This window comes from Felis catus, chromosome D1 (genome assembly GCF_018350175.1).
Source record: "Felis catus isolate Fca126 chromosome D1, F.catus_Fca126_mat1.0, whole genome shotgun sequence".
In the NCBI taxonomy this organism is placed as follows: Eukaryota; Metazoa; Chordata; class Mammalia; order Carnivora; family Felidae; genus Felis; species Felis catus.
This window is the reverse complement of record NC_058377.1, coordinates 15,817,311-15,837,741: the sequence shown is the minus strand read 5'-3', so window position 1 is coordinate 15,837,741 and position 20,431 is coordinate 15,817,311. Positions and strand designations below refer to the sequence as shown.

The following is a 20,431-nucleotide window of genomic DNA, read 5'->3' as shown; positions in this document are numbered from 1 at the left end:
CCCCGGGAGAGGGAGCCGCCGCCCGACTCGCGTTCCCCAAAGCAGAGCAACACAGCCTTCCAACACCCGAAAGGCTCCACATCTACCCCCACCCCCAACTATCCTCCTAATTGGCAGCTCGGCGCACGGGATGATGCGGGCGGCTGCGGGTGGCCCTGCAGTGCTGAGCCGCAGCCGCCCAGCCCGCGCTGGGGAGGAAGCGGGGTGCCCGGCCCGCTCCCGGGGCTCCCGGCCCGCGAGGCGGGGCAGGGTGCGCAGCGGGCGGGGGCGCCCGGGGTTCCGCGGCGGCCGCCGCCCCTCCTGCGGCTGGAGCGCGTCCAGAGCCGAGGCGCAGCGCCGCTCCCCTCTGCGCCCGGTCGGCGATCCTCCTGCCCGTCCTCCTCCTCCTCCTCCTCCTCCTCCTCCTCCTCCTCTTGCTCCTCCTTCTCCTCCCGGTGCCCTCAGCAGCGGCTCCAGCAGCCGGCCCCTCCTCTCCCTCCCTCCCCCTGCTCTTGCGCTCTCCCCGCTAACTTTCCCGAGCCCCGACCGGCGGCGCAGAGCTCGCGGCGGCTCGGCGGCCCACTGCAGACAGCGGGCCGCGAGCGGCTGTGCCCTGTAGCCCGTCCCCGCGCCCCTGGCGCGCTCCGGAGACCACAGAACGATGCCCGGGGCCAGGGACCGAGGCGCGGCCCCGGCGAGATGGCTGGGCACTGGGCTTTTGGGTAAGGCAGCCCCAGCTTGATCTCTTCTCCTCTTTCTCCACCCTGTTCCCCCAGGGGAGGGGACACTTAGAAGAGAAGTGCGGTGGACCGGGTGGGCTTCGGAGTGCGGCACGGAAGGAGCAGCGCCGCCACCAGTTTCGTGCCGGCCGCCCGGCTCGCGCGGCTGGGCTCTCTGGGGACGGTGCGTGTCCCCCGCCCCAACGGCCGCCAGCCCCGTGATTAGTTCTTTGCTGTCCCTGGCGCCTTCAGCTCCGGGCTTCTGGAGCTGCATCTTGGCGCTGCAGCAGGGGTCTCTCGAGTCCTGAGGTTTAGGCTTGCTGGGGGAGGGTGTCTGTGCCCCGGGCGTAGGGGGGATGCCAGGCAGGCTGCACCTGTGACTGTCGGGATGGTGGTTTCTCCCCCTACCCAGAGCTGTTTGCAACTTGGAGGCTTGATGCCCAGGCATCGGGATGCACCAGTTGGAGGGGGTGGAGGGGGGCTCCCCTTCCTCCTGGCCCTTTTCCCTGCTTGTCTCTGCCCTCTATCTCCTCAGTGCCCACTGTCTTTCCCGCAGCCCCACACTAGGGACTGGGGAGGCTTGGAAGGACTTGGAGAACCGTTCAAGCCCTCTTTTAGGAAAGATCTTTTCCTTCTCCTTGCAAAGAGATACCACAGGGAGGACCTGTGTAACCTGCTCCCGGGCTCTTCGTTTTGGGATGAGCATGAAGACGGAGGAGACAGATCCAGAGGACCCCGAAGGAAGACAGTATTAACATCTATTAATATACACGTGACAGTTTTGAGTGGCGAACTCCCAGAGATTAGAGAATGGTATCAGTCCAGAATCTAATCCCCTCGTAAATCATAGCTGGATTTCAACGTAAGCTGACCCCATCTCTGGCACCTGCCCTTCTTCCTGTTTATATTTGTCAGATTTGGCTTTTGGCGGCTCCCCTCGTCAGGCTAGGTGCGTGATGTAGGCGTTTGTGCCGGCAACAGGGAGACCGAAGCTTTTAAGGGCGGCCGCTGCTGTGCGTGCAAATGTAAATAAACTGTATGCGGACCTGTGTGGCCACGTGTATGCACGTGGTGCGGAGGAGGGTAGAGTATTTCTTTCACTCAGGAGCCACTGATTTACTTACATCCCTACAGCTGGCGAGCAGACACGGGTGTTGTCTCTCGTCCCTTGGGCGCAGGTTTGTGCTGCTTTCGCCGTGACCCTGATGAGGTTGGCGTCTGCGAGGCCTGAGGCTCCCTCTTCATCGGGTGGGCGCAGGGCCGCTGTGTGCCAGCTCTCCCCACCCCCATCTTGCCTCTGATCAGCCCGGGTGCCCACTGTGGCCACGGCAGGGGTAAGGGGTCCCTGGGGGAAGTCAAACTCCTACAGTCATTAAACCAGCCCACTTATCAACACCTCTGCCCTGCCTTCTGCCTGCGGTGGGCAGAGTCCTGGTACTTTGCTCCAGGTGGAAAACGTCCCCTCCCCCCTTCCCCCAAGGACTGTTCAGCTGGGTAGACTTAGGACCACCAGGGTCCCTCCTTGGACCCGGCCCAGGCGGCCGCTCCTGAGCCCTCACAGAGGGCATTGCTTTGAGCTTGGGACACAGCCGCTATCTTTGCTCCCAGTCCAGCGGGGGAGATACAGGGGCAATTGGACAGCCAACTTGAGAAGCTCCCTGGCAGCATCCGAGCTGGCAGGAAGTTTGAAAACCGTATCACAGAGTTCCCTTAAGGATGAGGAAGCCAGGGTCCAGAGAGGGAAGGTGACTCACCCAACATGGCCAATTGATGGTCAAGTGGGACAGAATCCAGTTCTCTTGGGCTCTGTCAGCCCAACTTGCCTCCCAGTTGACTAAAGTCTGGTGAGAGGGAAGGTCAGCAGGATTGTGCTCTTGAGCTGAAGAAGGGGTGAGGCCTGTAGGGATAGAGGCTTGGGGGCCCAGACACCTGCAGAGACTGGGCACAAAGCAGTAAGCTCCCCGGGGTCCCTACCCCCCCCACCCCATGTCAAAGTCAGTTTCACTTATTGAGACTACAGATTTCTCATAACCCCACAACATATCCCTCTCTTAAACAGAGAAGCAGTTTCCAAGGTCGTATTGTTGCGGCTGGGGTTTACGTGGGTGCCAGTCCCTTCCCCAGCTTGTAACTGGTAATATGTCTGTCCTGCCCGCCCCTTCCTTGTTCCCCGATTTGCTTAATTGCTGTGATCTGTGTTTAATTATCACTTGTGAGGGTGCTATGTTGCACAACCCTCTTTCCCTTGGTATGTATTTATTAAGGGCTTGTTTAATGAGAACACAATTAAGGAGAAGGTGCTCAGACCCGCTCAGAGAAAAGGAAAGGAAAGGGTGAGGTAAGGAGTTCACGGAGAAGAGGACGGGAAAGAGGAGGAGTGGAGAGATGCCCTTGGTTTTGAGCTGGACTGGGTGACGGGCTGGTTTTCTGGAGATGCGGGCCGTGGGGGTATCCCAAAGCCCTCCCTCCCCTCCCCCCCCAGTGCTAGGATCAGTGCGAAAGGTAGGCCCTGGGCACAGGTACTCCCACCTCTCGCTGAGAGTGCAGGGATCTCTGCATAAGCCGCCGGCTGGTTGTGCCCACACACCCATTCCGTGGCTGCAAGGGGGAGGGGGGGCAGGCTCGCTGTTTGGACTTGTTGGCAAAGCTGGTTTTGCTGAGCATCCAGTACTCTCTCGGGGGCACACTTCTGTCTCAGCAAAGCTCCTGGGGGTGGGCAGGAAGTAGGCAGGTTGCCTAGGGAGAGGGAGCCGAAATCTTTCCTTTGTCTCTGGGCCCAGGGGCCTTGGTTGGCCCAGCCCTGCCTCCCACGGCCCCCAGGGCCCTGCTCCCCAGGAGGGGTCTTGTCCTGCTGCCTCGGCCCACTTTCTGCTACTCAGCTCTAACTTTGAGCCTGTCTCTGTCTGACTCCCCCGGGGCCAGGGACCAGAGCGTATCAGCTTCCCTGTTACAGTCAGCCCGCTTCCGCCTCCCATGCTGCCAGGCCAGCCCTTGGAGCTAAACTTAGAGCCCATGCCACCTTGCCCCTCTTTGCTCCCTCCCCTCTGGCGGTGTGTGTGTGTGTGTGTGTGTGTGTGTGTGAGTGATTGATCCTTGGATTTGGGGAGAGGTGGCAGACCATTTCCTGCCTTGGCATTTGCCTTGGAACGTTTGATGGTGACCGTGACCGTAAGATTCCCGCTGGTGTGAATATTTAATGATAACATCTGCATGCGCCAAGGACTTAAAAATTTTTTTTTTAATGTTTATTTATTTTTGAGAGAGAGAGAGAGAGAGAGAGAGAGAGACAGAGCATCAACAGGGGAGGAGCAGAGAGAGAGGGAGACACAGAATTGGAAGCAGGCTCTAAGCTCCGAGCTGTCAGCACAGAGCCCATCGCGGGGCTCGAACTCATACACCGCGAGATCATGACCTGAGTCAAAGTCGGACGCTTCACCCACTGAGCCACCCAGGCGCCCCTAGGGCTTTTTTTACTTTACTAAAACTTGGGCAGCTCGAGTGACTCCTCAGACAATACCCGCAGCACCCAGATGAGAGTGGAGGGGCCGAAGGCTTCCCAGAGGGCAAAGAAAATGGAGGCTCCGAGAGTCGCTGGGTAGTCAGGGCCTTTCAGGGAGCAGAGGCAAAGATTTGGGGCTCAGGGTGGTATTCCACAGGGTGAGACCTTGTTCATCGACCCCTGAGGCCAGAAAGAGGCCCCCAGTCCCAAATACAGGCACACACTGAAATTCTAAACAGTTGAAATTCTAAGCAACGTCTTCACTCCGGGGAAATGGCCGCACAGACACAATCACCTCCAAGTGGTGATATAGGGCACGAGTGCAAACTAGTGGGCGAACGGCCTGGGGGCATTTTCGGCTGACACTGGCCATTGACCTAGAGGTCCCCTGGTCGCGTCCAGACCTGTGATGGGGGTGAGCCCTGTCCCCCTCCCTCCTTTCAAATATCATCCTCCTCTCCCTGCGAGGTGCCTAGGTCAGAGGGGTGGCCTCACTGAGGCCCTTCATGGGCTTTGTGAGCTCATGTTTTGTCTTTATACCAAGCTCAGGAGGTAGGAAAGACAGGCGTCCCTGGTCTGGGGTGTGCATGCGGGCTGTGGCGTCTCTGACTTTATCAAGGTCAGCAGGCAGCGTGGGGCCTGCTTGGCACCTGCTGACCAGTCCGCTCCTGGCTTGGTCATCCTACTGAAGCACTCTTCCGGGGGCTTCTAGTGGACCAACATCTGCCCTTGTTCCCTCCTGTCCCCCCAGTAGAGCATTGCCAATGGGAGAACACGGCAGACAGGCCCCTGGCTTTTCTGTGCACGAGCCTCCCGGGCATAGCGGGCAGGACTTCCAGACCGCTGGGAGGCTGTGCGGTGCAGAGCCCAGGCTTGCCCGCCGTCTCTGATGCCTGAACTTGGGCAGGGCTTTGGACTTTTCCGTGGAAGCCTCTCTGCCTTTCCTTTGTCCCCTCCAGGCTATGCTGGGAATGGCAATGTTTCACTGTGGGAGTCCTGAGTGTATTAGAGTTAAGTCATCCACATAGGCACACGCTAATCAGGCAGAAATATGCATTGTCATGAGCTAGACCTTAAAGAAATAGCCTGTCCTCCGTTCTGGACTCTTCTTTTGCCCTTCTTGGCCTCTCCCTATTTAAAGCAGTCAGAAAGATTTTGCTTTCGATGTGTATTTTTGGTGTTCTTGGATATCCCATTCTGGCGGGGGTTGGGGAGGGGATGTGACCCTTGACTTGAGTTCCCCCCCCATCTGCCTCAGGATCCGGGTTCCTGGCCAGAGGTGCCGGTGAGCACTGGAGGCTGGAGCTATGGCTGTCCTTGGAGCTTGGGCACCGAGGGAGGCCTGTGGTTATTAGGAAGCTTCTCCTGAAGGCTTCCCCATCATAGCTCCACACTCTGTTCCTTGGTTTGGGGGAGCGACGGGGGTCAGAAGGAGAGCTCGGGTTGCCTACGAAGGGCCATCTTTTAAAAAAAATTTTTTTTAAATGTTTACTTACATCTGAGAGAGAAAGAGAGAGAAAGAGTAGGAGAAGGGCAGAGAGAGAGCCAGAATCGGAAGCAGGCTCCAGGCTCTGAGCTGTCAGCACAGAGCCCGGTGCGGGGCTCGAACTCACAAACCGTGAGATCATGACCTGAGCCGAAGTCGGACGCTTGCTCCTGTCTGGCTGCTGTCCCCAGACTTCTAGGGGAGGTGTGTTGCAGGGCAGGGGCAGAGAGAAAAAGGAAACCAGGAGCAGTGAGCCGAGCTAGCCTTGAGAATGCGGCTTATTCCACTCGCCGGGTGTGTGGCCTTGAGCAAGTGATTTTCTCTGAGTCTGTTCCTTTCATTTTGTATATTAAGGATAAAAATAACTACCTCCTAGGATTATTATGAGGATTAAATGAGACAGGGCATATAACATGCCCTGGGCTCAGTCCCAGATTCACCCCAGTTACTATGCGGCCCTGGGCAAGTTATGTAAGCTCTCTGAGCCTCAGTTTCACCGTCTGTAAAATGAGAAAAATTATACCTACCTTTTGGTGTTCTAATAAAAGCTGGCGTTAATATGGATAAATCCTCTAGGACAGTGGTTTTCAAAGTGTTGTTGCTGACCAAAGTATTCCCTGAGAACATGAAGAAATGCAAATTTCTTTTTTTAAAAGTGTTTATTTATTTTGAGAGAGAGAGAGAGAGACTCCCCAGCAGGCTCTGCACTGTCAGCACCGAGCCCAACGCAGGGCTCGAACCCAGGAACCATGAGATCATGACCTGAGCCGAAATCAAGCGTCAGAAGCTTAACCCACCGAGCCCCCCCGGGCGCCCCTAGAAATGCAAATTTCTAATTTCCAGTAGGCTCTCTGGACTGAAGCAGAAACTCCAGAGGTGGGGCCAAGCCATCTGTCAGTGTCCTCCAGGTGATCCGGATGCTGTCTCAAGTTGGAAAGCCACATTCTAGAACAATTCCTGGCACGTAAGAGCCGATCGAAGAACGAGGGCTAACTTCTCAACACTCAAGGGAACCTTGGCGGGCAAACCCGTCTCTACTAGGATGTGAGAAAGGAGTTTCTTGCTTTGGGGCTTTGGAGTGCTGGAAATGTTTCTTGTTGACCGAAAGGCGAGCCACTTAACCTCTCTGTGCTAGTTGTCTCATCTATAATACGGACTTATCATAGCACATCGCTCACAGGATGGGTATAGATCCGATGTGCCTGGCACATAGTACATGCTCAGTAAGTATCGGCTGTGATCGACACTGGCAGGGGCCACGGTGGGTTCCTGGACCATTGCGTGTTCCTTCTGACCTTCGAGGTGAGAGCCCTCCACGTTGCCTTCAGCAGCTGGGGGGACGTGAAGAAGCTGAGTGGGGCCCTGAGTGCAAGAAGTGGGGCCGTTGGCCCTCCTTGGAGCCCTTCGCTGTCATTTAAAAAGCACTGCTTAGGTGCATCATTACCTCCGGTGAGCAAAGCAAGGGGAAACTGATTAGGGACCATGAAGGAATCACGGTAGACAAAAGGGGTCCTTGCGAGTCAGGATGGGACAAAGAGAGAGGTTGGTGACCCCTAAGACAAGGACTGACCCTGGCTGTCTTGGGAACAACACCCATCAGCGGATCTGGGCTGAGGGGGCGGGGGTCTCAGGGGGCCCAGCCATCACGCCCGGTCAGTGCAGCCAAGTCACTTCCCATGTGGGGCCTTGCTGTCCCGTCTCTAAGATGGGCAGTGAGAGTAACGGATCAGCCTGGGGCGTCTAGCTCGGGCACTCTGGGAACGCCAGGCCGGAGGTCCAAGCGGCTGGGAGGAGCTGCAGTCTGGGAAGAAAAATCAGGGAAACTTCGAGACGGGAGTCAGTGCAGCCACAGGGCTGCTCTCTCCTGCCCGCTAGCTCTTGAGTCAGACCTGGGTTCACGTTTCCAGAACCCCACGAGTTGCACCACTTTGGGCAACACGCTTTGCTTTTCGGAGTCTCACTTTTCCCGTCTGTAAAGTGTAGGATTGCGAATACCCACCTTTTTATTTGTAACGCTTATTTTTATTTTTGAGAGGGTGAGACTGAGCGAGAGCGGGGGAGGGGCAGAGCGAGAGGGAGACCCAGAATCGGAAGCAGGCTCCAGGTTCCGAGCCCTCAGCTCGGCGCCGGAGGCAGGGGTGGAACCCACAGTGAGATCCTGACCTGAGCCGGAAGTCCGGGCCCCTGAGTGGCTCAGTCTTACAGAAATACCCATCTTCCAGGTGTGAGTTGGGAACGAAATGGGATGACCCACGTGCGGCCTGTAGCAGAGCTCTGGGCCCGGGAAAGGGTCATTATTCCGGGGACGGCTGGGAACCCCAGTAGGACCCTCTCTGAGACCTCGCTCAGGGCGACCCCAGGTGCCCCTTTCACTTAGGGGCAAGGACAGCTAGGCATCTTATTCTGACGCCCCTCCTCCCCACGCCCCCTAGCGCGGGGTCTCCTCAAAGGGCTCTGTAGGACAGGAGGAGGGCCGGGGCCACGAGGTGGGTCCCAGAGGCGAGTGGAGACTGGTGGTTCCCAGGCCCAATGATGTCCTGCGTAGTGGGTGCGAGGTTGGGAGAAAGAGACCGGCGGCGGGGGAGGGGGGGGGGGGGAGGGGGGGTTGGTGCTCGAGGAACGTTCCGGAAGGAGGGCCGAGAGGGGCTCCGGGGTGTGGGGAACAGTCCGGGCTACTCCGGGCCGGGAGGGGACAGCGGTCCGGCACCCTCCACACCGCCCGTATCCCGTGCATCCCTGTCGTCTGGACTCTGCCTCCAGCGGGGTCTGCCCGCTCCCTTTCCCTCCTATATTCGCCTGACCCGAGCCTCCGAGCCTCCGAGCCACCCCACCCCCTCTCCCGGTCCCCCGGTCACCCCCGTCGGTCCTGGCCCGGGGGGTCGCCTTCCTCCCGTTCTCAGGATCCGGCAGGTGTCCAGGGGCCGTGGGACCCGGCCCCGGCAGGCACGGTCCGGCGGGAGGTGGCCCTCAGCCTCTCAGCCCCTGGGGGCCGGTGCGAGGGTCCAGGGCTCAGGACCAAGAGGCCGCTGCGCGGTGTCGGGGACCGGGTTTGCCCATTTTCCCTTCTTCCCCGCGCGGGACCTCGCCTCGTCCCCACCCCCCAATCCGGGAAATGTAACGAGGGGGCCGCGCAGCGTCCCGGGGGCCATTCCCACCGCCAATAGGCCGGGCCCGTCCGGCACCGGCGGGGTGCGGCAATGGCACTTTCAGGGACTGCCCCGCGGGTTAGGGGGCGCCGACTCGCGGCGAGGGCCCCTTTTTCTTGGGTTGGGGTGACCCCTGGTGGTCATTCCGTGTGCCACAGGGGCGGCTCACCGGCCCGGGCCAGGCGGGAGAAATGAATGAGGGCGGGTGGCTCAGGCAGTGTGAGCTGCAGTGAAGGGGACCGTCCTCCCCAAGTTGATACCGGGGGTGACAGAGACCTCCCTGCCCGGCCAAGCCACTCCTCCCTGCCCGAGTGTCCTCTTCCAGAGCTCCAGGCTGGGGATTCCCGTGGGGGTTTTATTAAGGGGGGTGGTGTCTCTCACACAGGTCTCTTCCTGCTCCCCGTGTCCCTGTCGCTGGAGGTGTCCGTGGGAAAGGCCACCACCATCTACGCCGTCAACGGCACGGAGATCTTGCTGCCCTGCACTTTCTCCAGCTGTTTTGGCTTCCAGGACCTCTACTTCTGGTGGTCGTACAACAGCAGTGACACATTCAGGATTGTAAGTCGCGGGGGGAGGGGAGGGGACAGCTCAGCTCCCTGTGCCTTACCCCTGCCTCCCGTTCCCCCGGTCTGGTCCCTTCTGGACTGACATCGCTGCAATGGTCCCCAGAATCCACCTGCTGTCACCCTTGCTCCTAGCATTCTGCCCAGAGCTGTCCGGAAGGATCCAAGTGGGAGGACTGTGTTTCCAGAATTGGGGGGAATTTGTTGGAATTCTTGGCTAGAGTCCTTGTCTGGTCTGAAGGAGTACCTGAAACTTGGATTGCTTGTGTGAAAATGATTCAAAAAACGGGAGAGAGAAAAGACCTCTGGAAGGCTGGGAGAGAGGGAATGAGAAGAGGCCAAGGGGAGAAGGGCTGGGGAGCTGTACCTGAAGGGAGGGAAGAGGAAGCTCTCCAGGAGTATCTGGCAGGGCTGTGGGCTGGGGGTGGGGTGGATCAGTCAGCAGGGGCTTAGGGAGGAGTCACCGCGTGGTCCGGTAGGGGTCCCAAGGTGTAAGGAAGGAAGCCACAAGAGACCAACTCTGGATGTAATTAAACGCCGAACTCAGAGGCTGTTGATGGACGGTGCCGTAGGATTGGGACTGATCCAGGTCTTGACGGAGGGCCAGCATTCAGATGGACAGGGGACAAGGTGTCAGCAAAGGCCGGGGTGGGGGGTGTTGACAGAGGGAAATGAGTGTGGGATTCGCCGGAGTCATTATGTAAAAGGCTTTTAAGAAGAAAGCAGTAAAAGCTGTGCTGCCTTCCAGGGAGACCTTAATGACAGAAAATGGGTTTAGCGCGAAGCAAGCAAAATGCAGGTTAGACAGGCAGAGTCATCGATATTGGGAGGAAACCAAGCGGGGGCAGCATCTCTGGCGGCAGGCTCTTTCTGGACCTGGGCAGGGAGGCACCTAAGGGATGGGCTGGAAGTGATGCCATGACTTCTGAGGACTCTGATTCTTTCTCGGCCATCTCTTCCCCACCTCCTTCCCCCTATAGATCATAGATGGGACAGTGAAGAATGAGAAGTCTGACCCCAAGGTGAAGTCAAAAGACGATGACCGCATCACTCTGGAGGGCTCCACTAAGGAGAAGATGAACAACATTTCCATTCTGCTGAGGAACCTGGAATTCAGCGACACGGGCAAATACACCTGTCATGTGAGGAACCCCAAGGAGAAAAATATTCATCACCAGGCCACCATCACCCTCCAAGTCGTCGATAAACGTAAGCAGTGGGGGGCTGGGACAAGGGATACCCCACTCAGTGTTACGGTGAAATGGCAAAATGGACCCCGCTGGTGTTTTCTTTTGTTTTATGCTCTCGAGAGTTACTGGAGTCACGTCTGGAAGCTCAAATAACTGAGCAGGAAGACTGAATTCTGCTGCTGAATAGCTCGTGATATCCATTTCGCTCCTCTGAGCCCGTTTTCCTCATCTGTAAAATCTACATTCTCCTAGGGTACCCGTGAAAAGTAGAGACGCGAGCTAGGAGTGTTTTATGGCGGGGAAGTTCTTGGGGTGTGCCGACTATTACCGCTCTTGTGGATTCCCTTAGCAACTGTTGGTCGCATGCCAGGTATCCAACCAAAAGGGCTACGACTGATCCACAGTGTTCTTCCTTGAGGAATTTAGAGTTCAGGGTAGGACAGAAGACAGGTGAGCAGAGAACTGAAGTAGGGGTGGAGCGTGGAGAGGCACAGGCAGCTGAGATTGATAAGAACGGTTGCTCCCCTCTGGCGCTTAAACCCCAGTTGGGGGTTGCCGTGTGGCACAGATGGAAGGATTGGGGGTGAAGAAGCCGGTGATGAGGAGCCAGGTGGTCACATGACTCCAGGCGCTAGAGGTGGTTAGAGAAGGGGCTGGAGGTGTCAGGCTGGGCTTCGTGGATGGGGCGTCTGCCAGGCTAAGGAGGCACAGAAGAAGAGGAAAAAAAGGGAGGGAAGCTGATCAAGGATCCTGCTTGTGCTGCATTTCTTGTGTTCCTGGGGGTTCACTGCCCTCCTGGATGATGTGGGGCCTGGAGAGAGAGATGCCCATGGGTTCACTGTTGGCCGTGTCAGGGGCAGAGCCAGCGGCCGTCCAGGCAGCTCGCCATGAGCCTGGAGCCATCTGGGTCAACGCTGTGTAGAGCATCACCTCTTGTACTATGTTTGGATGTTATCCCACTTTGTGCTCAGCCTTTCCGTGAGGGAAGAAGAGAGGCAGGGAAGCCACATTTCTGGAGCATTTCTGGGTGCCAGACCCTGAGTTAGGCGCTGTGTCTTACCTTCGCTCCTTTGATCCTCACACGTCCCTTTGAAGGGATTTTTTCTCCATTTTTACAGACTCCTTCATTCATCTATTCAGCAGATAGTTATCGAGTCCCTACCGTGTGGTAGACGTTGTTCTAGGTGCCGAAGATACAGCATGAACAAGGTAGACAAAGTTCCGCCCTGCTGGAGATGTCCTTCCAGCCGGGGGAGACATATAGTAAACAAAATAAAGAAGCAAATGACGTCGTCGAAGAGGACATAGCTGGTGTTGTGAAGAAAAAGCAAAATGGGGAAGCAAAGAGGGGAAGGCCGCACCAAAAAGGCCGCAGAGAAGAAGGACATTTGAGGAAGCAATGGGGATATCTTTGGGAAGATAGTCTAGGCAGAGGGAACAGCAAGGGCAAAGGCCCTGAGGCAGATACTTGAACATCAAAGAGAGCACTGTGGCTGGGAAGAAAAACAAAAAAAGAGAGAGAGGCCACTGTGGCTGGAGCAGAGCAAATAGAAATGGGTTGGATTGAGCCATATTGTGTGGGGCCTTGCACGCCTGAGGGAGACGGGGGCCACTAAAGAGCTCTGAGCGGAAGAGTTAACCTGAAACAAGCTCTCTGCAGGGCCAAGAATAGACGATGAAGTAAGGAGTCTGGTTAAGAGGCTCCTGCAAACATCCAGGCCAGGATGTCTCGGGCCGGTGTGGCGCGGAGAGGTCAGATTCTGGGATTTTTAAGTTAGGGCCATCAGGATTCTCAGGTGAATGGGATGGGGGGTTTGGAGAAGGGAGGGGTCAAGGATGACTGCAAGCATTTTGGCCAAAAAGGCCGGAAGGGTGGAATTTTCTCGACGGAGGTCGGGGTACAGGGAGTGGAGGGGGTTCCGGAAGTCAGGAGTTCAGATGAGGCAACCGAGGTAGAAGGGTTAGTGACCAGCTCCAGTCACCAGCTCGTTAGTGACTGTTGAAATCCTGTAGTTAAAATCCGGACGACCTGACCCTGAAGACTTCCTGCCACATAGAAGTCGTTAGAGGGAGATGCTTCATCTTTCCTGCACGGACAAACGAGGCCCAGAAAGAAGCAATGACATTCGATGTGGCAATTTGGGGGTCAAAAGCCGCTGTGGCCCCGCGTCTGGACTATTCCAGAACGGTGTGTGTGTCTGTGAGAGGGTGTGTGCGCGGAGGGGGCCGGGGGAGGGCCCTCTTCGTGTTGTGCCTTAGCCTGGTGGACGCCATTTTCCAGCTTCTACTTCCCGCTGCAAGGCCTGGGGAGGGCCGCGGACCCGGGGTTGGAGGGCTGGAGCCGCTGGGCTGCCATCATGCCAGGCTCCAGGTGACTCCTGCTCCCCTCACCCACCCCCTCCTCTCTCTGCTCTGGCCGTGCAGTGGAAGAAGTGGACAACACAGTGACCCTCATCATCTTGAGCGTCGTGGGCGGGGTCATCGGACTCCTCATCTGCATTTTGTTGCTCAAGAAATTCATCGCCTTCGTCATCAAGAAGACTCAGGAGAAAAAGTGAGTTGGCTCCTGTCCCCCCCCCCCATGGGCCCACCACCCCGTCCCGTCTTCTCTCGTGGGTGTGCCTGGCGTTGTCTCATCCCACTGCCATCTGCCCCCGTCCGCCTGCATCCTTCCACGTGTCCCCTCACCCCGTCCTCGCTTCCCACTCCTACCCCTCCTTCCCATCCCTGCGCCTCTCCTCCCGCCTCCCAGCCCCTCTGCCTCTCCCTCCTGGAGGAATTTATTGAGTTCCCGGAGCACACGGATACAACCTGCCTGCTCTTTCTCCTCTAGCTGTCTTCCTGTCCGTCCCGTTAGCTCCTCTCCTCCCATGTGCACCCCCCCAGCCTAAGTCTTACCAGAGGACTGACGACGCCTGCTTTGCCGAATCACAGAAAATGCGAGATTCCGTGTACAGAAACTCTAAAATGGGAAGACCCTAATTCTGAAAGTTCACGCGGGGGAGACTAACATCTAAGAAGGCCGATAGGGCCTTGCCGGAAACCCCAGGGCGAGCTCAGGTTTAAGGCCGGTGGGAAGGGAGAGAGAGAGGGTACGAGCCCAGCCCCGGGGCCCGGAATTGCCAGAACTGTGTCGGGCTCCTGAACAGCAGGAGGAGAATGTGAAAAGGCGTGTGGAACGTGGGGCTCGAACCCATGAACCGAGAGGTCATGACCTGAGCTGAAGTTGGACGCTGAACGGTCTGAGCCACCCAGGCGCCCCAGAACTGCCCTGCTTTTCTCCCCGTCACTCCGCTTTGTTGAGAAGAGGGAGTTAGGCTGGAAAGGGCGGAAACTGTACTGTTAAGAAGGGAGGGAAGCTGAAGGCAGGGGGGACATTAAGGGAAGAGCGCTGGGGGTAGAGAGCGGGAGGCTCGGGGTATCACCTCCAGCACTGGCTGGGATGAAGAAATCTTGGATTGTCTCCCTGCATCATGACCAGGCTTTTGGAGAGTTTGGAGAGGGACCAGGAGCATGGAGTTGGACCACATTTTGTTTTTAATGACCAGTTTTGCTGTTGACGGTTAGCAAAATTGGAGAACGGACCGTTCAGCATATGGTTTAAGAGCACTTAGAAAAGAAAACGGTGGTTCTCGGGAACCACCATGGGTTCCTCAAGGACAAGGCAGACCGGACGTTTTCTTGCTAGGGCGCTGATAAACCAAGAGGTTGCTGCAGATGGTAACACTTCACCCAGAGGTGCGGTAGAATGCTCCAGGGGTTCAGGAGAGGGTGGAACGCCAGGGAAGGATTTCTGGCCAAAGGGACATTTGTGATAGGCCTTGCAAGATGGATATAATTTAAGCCCTGGGGAGGGTCAGGAGAAGGGTGTTCCAGAACTGCCGAGAGCAGAAGAGGACAGTCTGGGAGGAGGGATGTGTCGGAAGAACAAGGCATTTTGTTTGTTGGGCGAGCGGGGCGTGTGGTCGGGGCGGGGGAGAGAAAAAGCCTGCAGAGGGGGCTGCGGGGAGACCCCTGGGGACCTGGGAGTCCGGGTTGAGATCGGTTTTCCTTCTGGCTGCATTGGAGCCTGTGAGAGCTCTCAGGGCCTGGCATGATCAGAGGGCTTTGGAAGAATGGGTCTGGCCTCGGTGAGCACAGGGACTGGGTGGGAGGGGAGGCTGGAGGTGGGATTCAGACCCCGGGGAAGCCTGCAAAGGGTCCTGTGAGTGCAGGAAAGCCTGCATTAACAGCAGAGATGGGGTGGCTTCCGGAGCAGAAGGGAGATGCATGCGGGACAGCATCTTGGGATCAATTCTGGGCTTCTCCTCAAAGGCGCTGTTCCCTTTGCCTGGAATGTCTCCTCCCTTTTTCCTGCTCATCTTTGTTGGACTCAACTTCTGCGACATGTCCAAAGAGCCCTCCCCAATCCCTAGGAGGAGGCTTCCTCGGGGAATCCCTCTTTGGCACACCCTTCACCCTATCATTGTGTTGGGGTCATGTGTTTAATGTCACATTCTCTGGAAGACTGCAAATTTTCTGAGAGCAGGCACTCAGCGCCTGCTAGTCTGACACAGTGCTGGGTACCGAGTAGCTTTTCAGTAAAGAAATCTGGAGTGCTTGGGAGTACAATTAGGTAGATTGTGGTTGTCTGGGTTGGCCATAGGTATAGGGATAGGTAGGTAGGCAGGCAGGTAGACAGACAGGTAGACAGACAGACGGATAGACAGACAGGTAGACAGCTAGATCCATCTGCATAGGGGTCTTTAGTGGTATGCCACCGGGCCCTGCTTATTCATTGTTACTAGGATTGGAGTGACACCAAGAATATCAAATTTCCGGGAACCGAGTGACTATTAGAGAACAGAATTGGGATCTAGGAGGAGCTCGAGAGGCTGCTGCTCTGGAGTAAATTTTGCAAGACGAAACCGATGAGGACAAGATAGCAAGTCCTTCCCGAAGGCCTCGAAGCTGGCTGCACAAGTCCGGGGTGAGGCGAAGATAGTCTGTGGCCACAGCAGCCATGAAAAAGCCTTGGAAGCTTTCACAAGCAGAGAGCTCGGAGTGATGTAGCGGTCAGGGCTTCTCTGGAGAGCCGTAGGCAGCCTGGGTACGGGCATCGAGGTGGGGCATTCTTTTTTTTTTTTTTTTAAATGTTTGTTTCTTTTTGAGAAAGAGAGAGAGACAGAGCACGAGCAGGGGAGGGGCAGAGAGAGAGAGGGAGACACGGAATCCGAAGCAGGCTCCGGGCGCTGAGCTGTCGGCACGGAGCCCGACAGGGGGCTCGAACTCACGAACCGTGCGATCGTGACCTGAGCCGAAGTCGGACGCTTAACTGACTGAGCCATCCAGGCCCCCCCCCCACCCCTTTTATTTTTTAATTGTTTTGAGGTGGGACATTCTTACCCTGGAACATGGCCAGTTCTGGGCAGGCAGGGTGGTGGCACTCCTGGGGGATGTCTTCCCATGTAACCATCTCTCCTTCCTCCTGCCGTCTCCCCATCCCGCCATACTCTGTCCACACCTGCCGCCCTCGATGCCCTGCTCTGTCTCTCCCCCTCTTCCGTGAGTGTTCCTCCACCTCTGCTCACAGCCGGCTCAGGGAGCCTTGAAGGGCCCGCCAGGGGCCTGGGGAGGAGCTCTTTGTCCTTGACGTACTGCCCGCTGGCCTGGACCCTTCCCCTGGGCTGGCCCAGCCTGGGAATTAACCTGGCTTGGCTTCCCCGGAGCCCTGGCCCCTGGGAACAGCGCCTGGTACTCTTTCTTGCCTTTTGCCACGTTGGGGCGACTAGGTGACGGTGAGCCTTACCGGGTCCTGTCCACGTGGCAGGCACTGTTCCAGGTACTCGCTGATGCCTTGTGGCACCCCCACGAAGAAGGTGTCATCGTTACGTCCATTTTATAGATGAGGAAACTGAGGCCCAGAGAGGTTAGATGACTTGACCTCTCGCCACCTTGGCCCTCCAGAAGGCCAGAGAGAGGGCCTGGGGCGGGTTGTGGGGCCCACCGCCTCTCTCCAGAGCTGACCCCTTACTCTTGCTCCTGTCCTCACCACCTCACCAGTGCCCTCTCCTGCTCTCTCCCTCTCCAGGAAAGAGTGCCTCATGAGTTCCTCAGGGAATGATAACACAGAGAATGGGTTACCTGGCTCTAAGGCAGAAGAGAAAGCACCAACCAAAGTGTGAGCCCTTGCTGGGGGCCGAGCAGCCGCCGGGGGCCTCACTTTCTGATGATGGAACTGATGCTTGAGCCGTGTCCGTGAACCCACGTGCCTGAGACACCTGCTGCTTGGCTCCAGCTGTAGTCTTTCTGGGGAGAAACCGGGGTCCTGGCCAGCCTGCCTGCCCCCTCCCAGCCGGGGCTCCCCAGGGATGAGGGCCGGCCAGGGGAGGGGGCCTGTGGAAAGTTCAGGAAAGGAAAGGAGGGCTCGGCGGTGTGGAAGGTGGGTCCCCCGACACCTGGATACATGCGGTCTTCTTCAGTCTCCCCACCCTGTATGAGCAACACCTTGGTTTTCCTCCAGATTTCTCTTTAAGAGAGGCTTGGGGGGCGATCAGTGAGGGCTGCCCCGGTAGCTGGACCCAAGTGAACAATAACGTGGAGATCTAGCCCTTTCTGCGGTGGCTGTGGCCTACAGGCCTCTGTTCAGGGTCGGGGGTGGGAGCCTGCTGGCGGGGGGGGGGGGTTGGCTACCGTGAGTGGCTTTGATGGACACCTGACCCGCCAGGTCCCTCTGGGGAGGCGCTTCCTCCCCTCCACAGGGTGTCCCACAGCCCCTGCCCCATCTCCACCCCCCAGACCCCCCGTCCCCCACTGCTGCTTGGAGTCTGTGAACCTTCCCAACTGGGGCTGACCATCTTGGTCTTGGAGGGGGGGTCCCGGCCTTCCTGGAGCACTGGGGGTGCTACTGAAGCCTTTCCTAGCATTTCTTCTCGGGGAACCAGCACTGAGGACGTGGGCGAGCCGGTGTCCAGGGCCCCTCGGCCACTGGGATGCCCACCCCGGCCCCACCAGTGCTGGCTGCCCCTTCTCCTCGGCATGGCGGGACCATGGCCGCCCCTGGGAACTCCCGAGCTTGGCTCCCCTCTGCTCCTCTTTCCCTGATGCGGCAGGTGGCATCATCTTGCTTGAGGTGTTGCACTCTCAGACCCTCCCTTCCCGTGGGCTCACTCCCCCACCCGTGCCCATCCATCACACCTTCTCCCCTGGCCCCGGGTTGTTCACCTCCAACCTGGGGTCAAGGCTTGCTTTCACCTCAGGGATCCTCTCGCTTTGGAAGAGAGGGCCCTTGGGTTTCCTGGCTGCTTCCCGTTCAGCTGTGCCACCCTCCCCCCTCGCCCCCCGAGGGTGGGGGAGGAGCAGGGAGAGAGTTCTCGCAGTCTTCTCTGCTTTTCTAAGAACTGGTTTGCACATCCCTGTGTGTGGGGCTGGACTGTGCCTTAGCTCCTCATGTCCTGGCTCATCCCCTCTGTCCCCTCTCCAGCCTGGACGTGATGGTCAACTCTGGTGTAGTGCTGCTTCCTCCCAAGACCATGCTGGGGACCAGGGAGCTGAGGGGGCCCACCAGTGGCCCCTTGGACAGTGATGGGATCGTGGAACCGTCAGGGTCCCCGACAGGGAATTCAGCGGTGGTGTCCCCATGGGGCGGGAGGAGGGGTGAAGGGAGCCGTGTGCGGTTAGGGGAGGCCTCCACAATCTGTTCCCGCTCGCCCCCTCTCTGGCGCTCTGTCCTCTGGGCCTGGGAGGGATAGGAAGGGAGTAGCCCCCTTCCCCAGGGGTTAGGGGGCTGCCACCGGATTCTCCCTATCCAAAAGCGGCCGCGGGCTTCCCCCAGGGTGGAGGTGGGGGGCGCTGAATAACAGGTGCCTGGCTGTGCCCCGTGGCCCTCACGCCACCTGACGGGTTTACAGGGTCCCACTCTGATCTGCCTCTAGGGCTCCCATCCTCGGCCCCCCAGAACTCTAGGCTCGGGCTCAGACTTTTGCGGCTTTGCGAACACGCAGACGGCCAGCCTTTTGGAAAACTTCTTGTGGCCACCTTCATGAAAGCCGCTTGCTTCTCCTTCCCGGTTTCAACGTTTGAACGAGCTGACTCCGAATCGGTTGGGCTCCTCTTACTCTCTTCAGAGGAGGCCAGGGTTTCCAGAGCAGGGGGGCGGTGGGGGGAGAGCATCATCCTGTCCGCTCCGGGGTCTACTGCTGACCGATAGGTGGTCACGCATCTGCTCTGGGCTCTGTTTTTCCTGTCTATAAAGTGGGTGTAATAATACTTACCTACCTCCCAGGACTGTTGTGAGGCTTGACGGGTTTTTGTTTAAAAAAATCTCTTTGGCTCGGAAAGGGATCTAGGAGGCCAGGCCTTATCATTGGAGGAGTCGTTCCAAGTCTGTCCTGTCCTCACCTCTGTGTCCCTTCCCCACGAGACAGACATAGACCCACATCGATGCACACGCACGCATGCACTTTCTCTTTCTCACCCACTCTCGCTCTCTTCCCCCTCCTCCCCCTTGGAATTATTTTAGTCTCTGCAATATTAGAAACCTTGGCTCTGATGCTTGAAGCTTCTTATCCACGGCTTCTGTTCGGGAGTTTTCAATAGAGGGGGTAGAATGGGGACCCGAGGGGGACACTTTGGGTTGCCCCGGTGCCTGGGGGCACCACGGGCATTGAGCGAGTGGGGACTAAGAATGCTCAGCTTTGTCCCCGCAACAGAGAATGTTCTGCCCCAGCGCTGGGAGGGCACCCGGGAGGCACACTGGCATGGATTCGCCATAGAATGTAGACGGGCAAAGCCATGTGCCCAGGCCGTCCGTCAGTGCGCGCAGATCTCAGAGGGTGACGCGCAGGGGCTGGTGAGGGTGTCTCCAGGGCTCTTGGGCTAGAGAGAGCCATTCACAGAGTTAGGGTTGGGAGCCCTGGAGGCACGCAGCTGTGCCCACGGTAAAGTCCGCGAGACCCAACACGAGAGTCTCTTCCAATTCCCCATCCTGGGCCTCAAACGAGGACCTCAGCATTCTAGGCCTTGCGTCTCTCCCTGGGCCAGAATTGAGCAAAAGTCCGCCAGAATGAACCTGTAAGGCTAGAGTGGTCTGGGAGAGGGGCCGACGGAGCGCAGGCTTTTCCCTCCTGGCTGGCTGACCAGAGCTGGGGGGTGAAGGGAGGGGTGTGAAAGCGTGCTCCTGAGATGGTGGCAGGTGAGGATGTGCCCGTGGAGTTGGGGGGGGGGAGGGGCTGTGCACGGAAGCGCGATTGTGTAGGAGGCGTGTGTGAAGGCTGAGTGTGCCTGAGATGGGGGGAGACTCGGCACATTTGGGGAGTCATCTTTCCTGGCCTGGGCTATAGCTGTTGGGCCACCTGGAGGCTGAGAGAGGATAAGAGACAGAGGGGAAGAGCAGCCATGCTTCTGGGCCCCATTACCCCCTGACTCCCTCCCATGGTCGCAGGCAGCTGCCATGAGTGCTGGGAGTGGGGGGATGGGGTGGGTGGGGAGGGCAAGGAGGGGAACTTCTCGAGAAAATCCTACAGCTTGCTTCACCTTACTCTGTCCCGGGTTGGAGTCCCTCCCCTCCCACCTGATATTCAGAGCTTTTGACTATCTTATGCATGGTTTATTCCTCTGGCTTGGACGACAATACCCATAGTCAACTCTTTAAATATAACTATAGATCAAAACAGTGCCGCAATGGGTCCGGGAGGCCTCTGGTCCGTGGGTGCCTCTGGGAGGCACGGAGATGCACACCCCCAGCCATGACTTGTGTTCAAGCACAGAATGATGGATGCAATCAACTCTCTTGCCTTTACACCACGTTTGGCATTGTAGAACTTTATTTAGCTTTGCCTTGGATGAAATAAAAATTATGTTTAATAGAAA

The 20,431-nt window shown here is 57.7% G+C and overlaps 1 protein-coding gene across 3 annotated transcripts in view; it reads left to right on the top strand.

Moving 5' to 3' along the window:
• Positions 1-20,431, top strand: part of SCN4B (sodium voltage-gated channel beta subunit 4) — a 25,202-nt gene extending 4,771 nt beyond the window's left edge. For 2 of the 3 annotated variants that reach the window (XM_045038368.1, XM_023239154.2), the window contains exons 2-5: positions 9,215-9,387; positions 10,373-10,601; positions 13,007-13,136; positions 16,653-20,431. In XM_045038368.1, the coding sequence (XP_044894303.1) occupies positions 10,469-10,601; positions 13,007-13,136; positions 16,653-16,746 (357 nt within the window). In that variant the 5' untranslated portion in view covers positions 9,215-9,387; positions 10,373-10,468 and the 3' untranslated portion in view covers positions 16,747-20,431. Of the gene's footprint in view, positions 1-489; positions 702-9,214; positions 9,388-10,372; positions 10,602-13,006; positions 13,137-16,652 lie in introns of those variants that run through there. The other variant, XM_003992401.4, reaches the window with a different exon arrangement.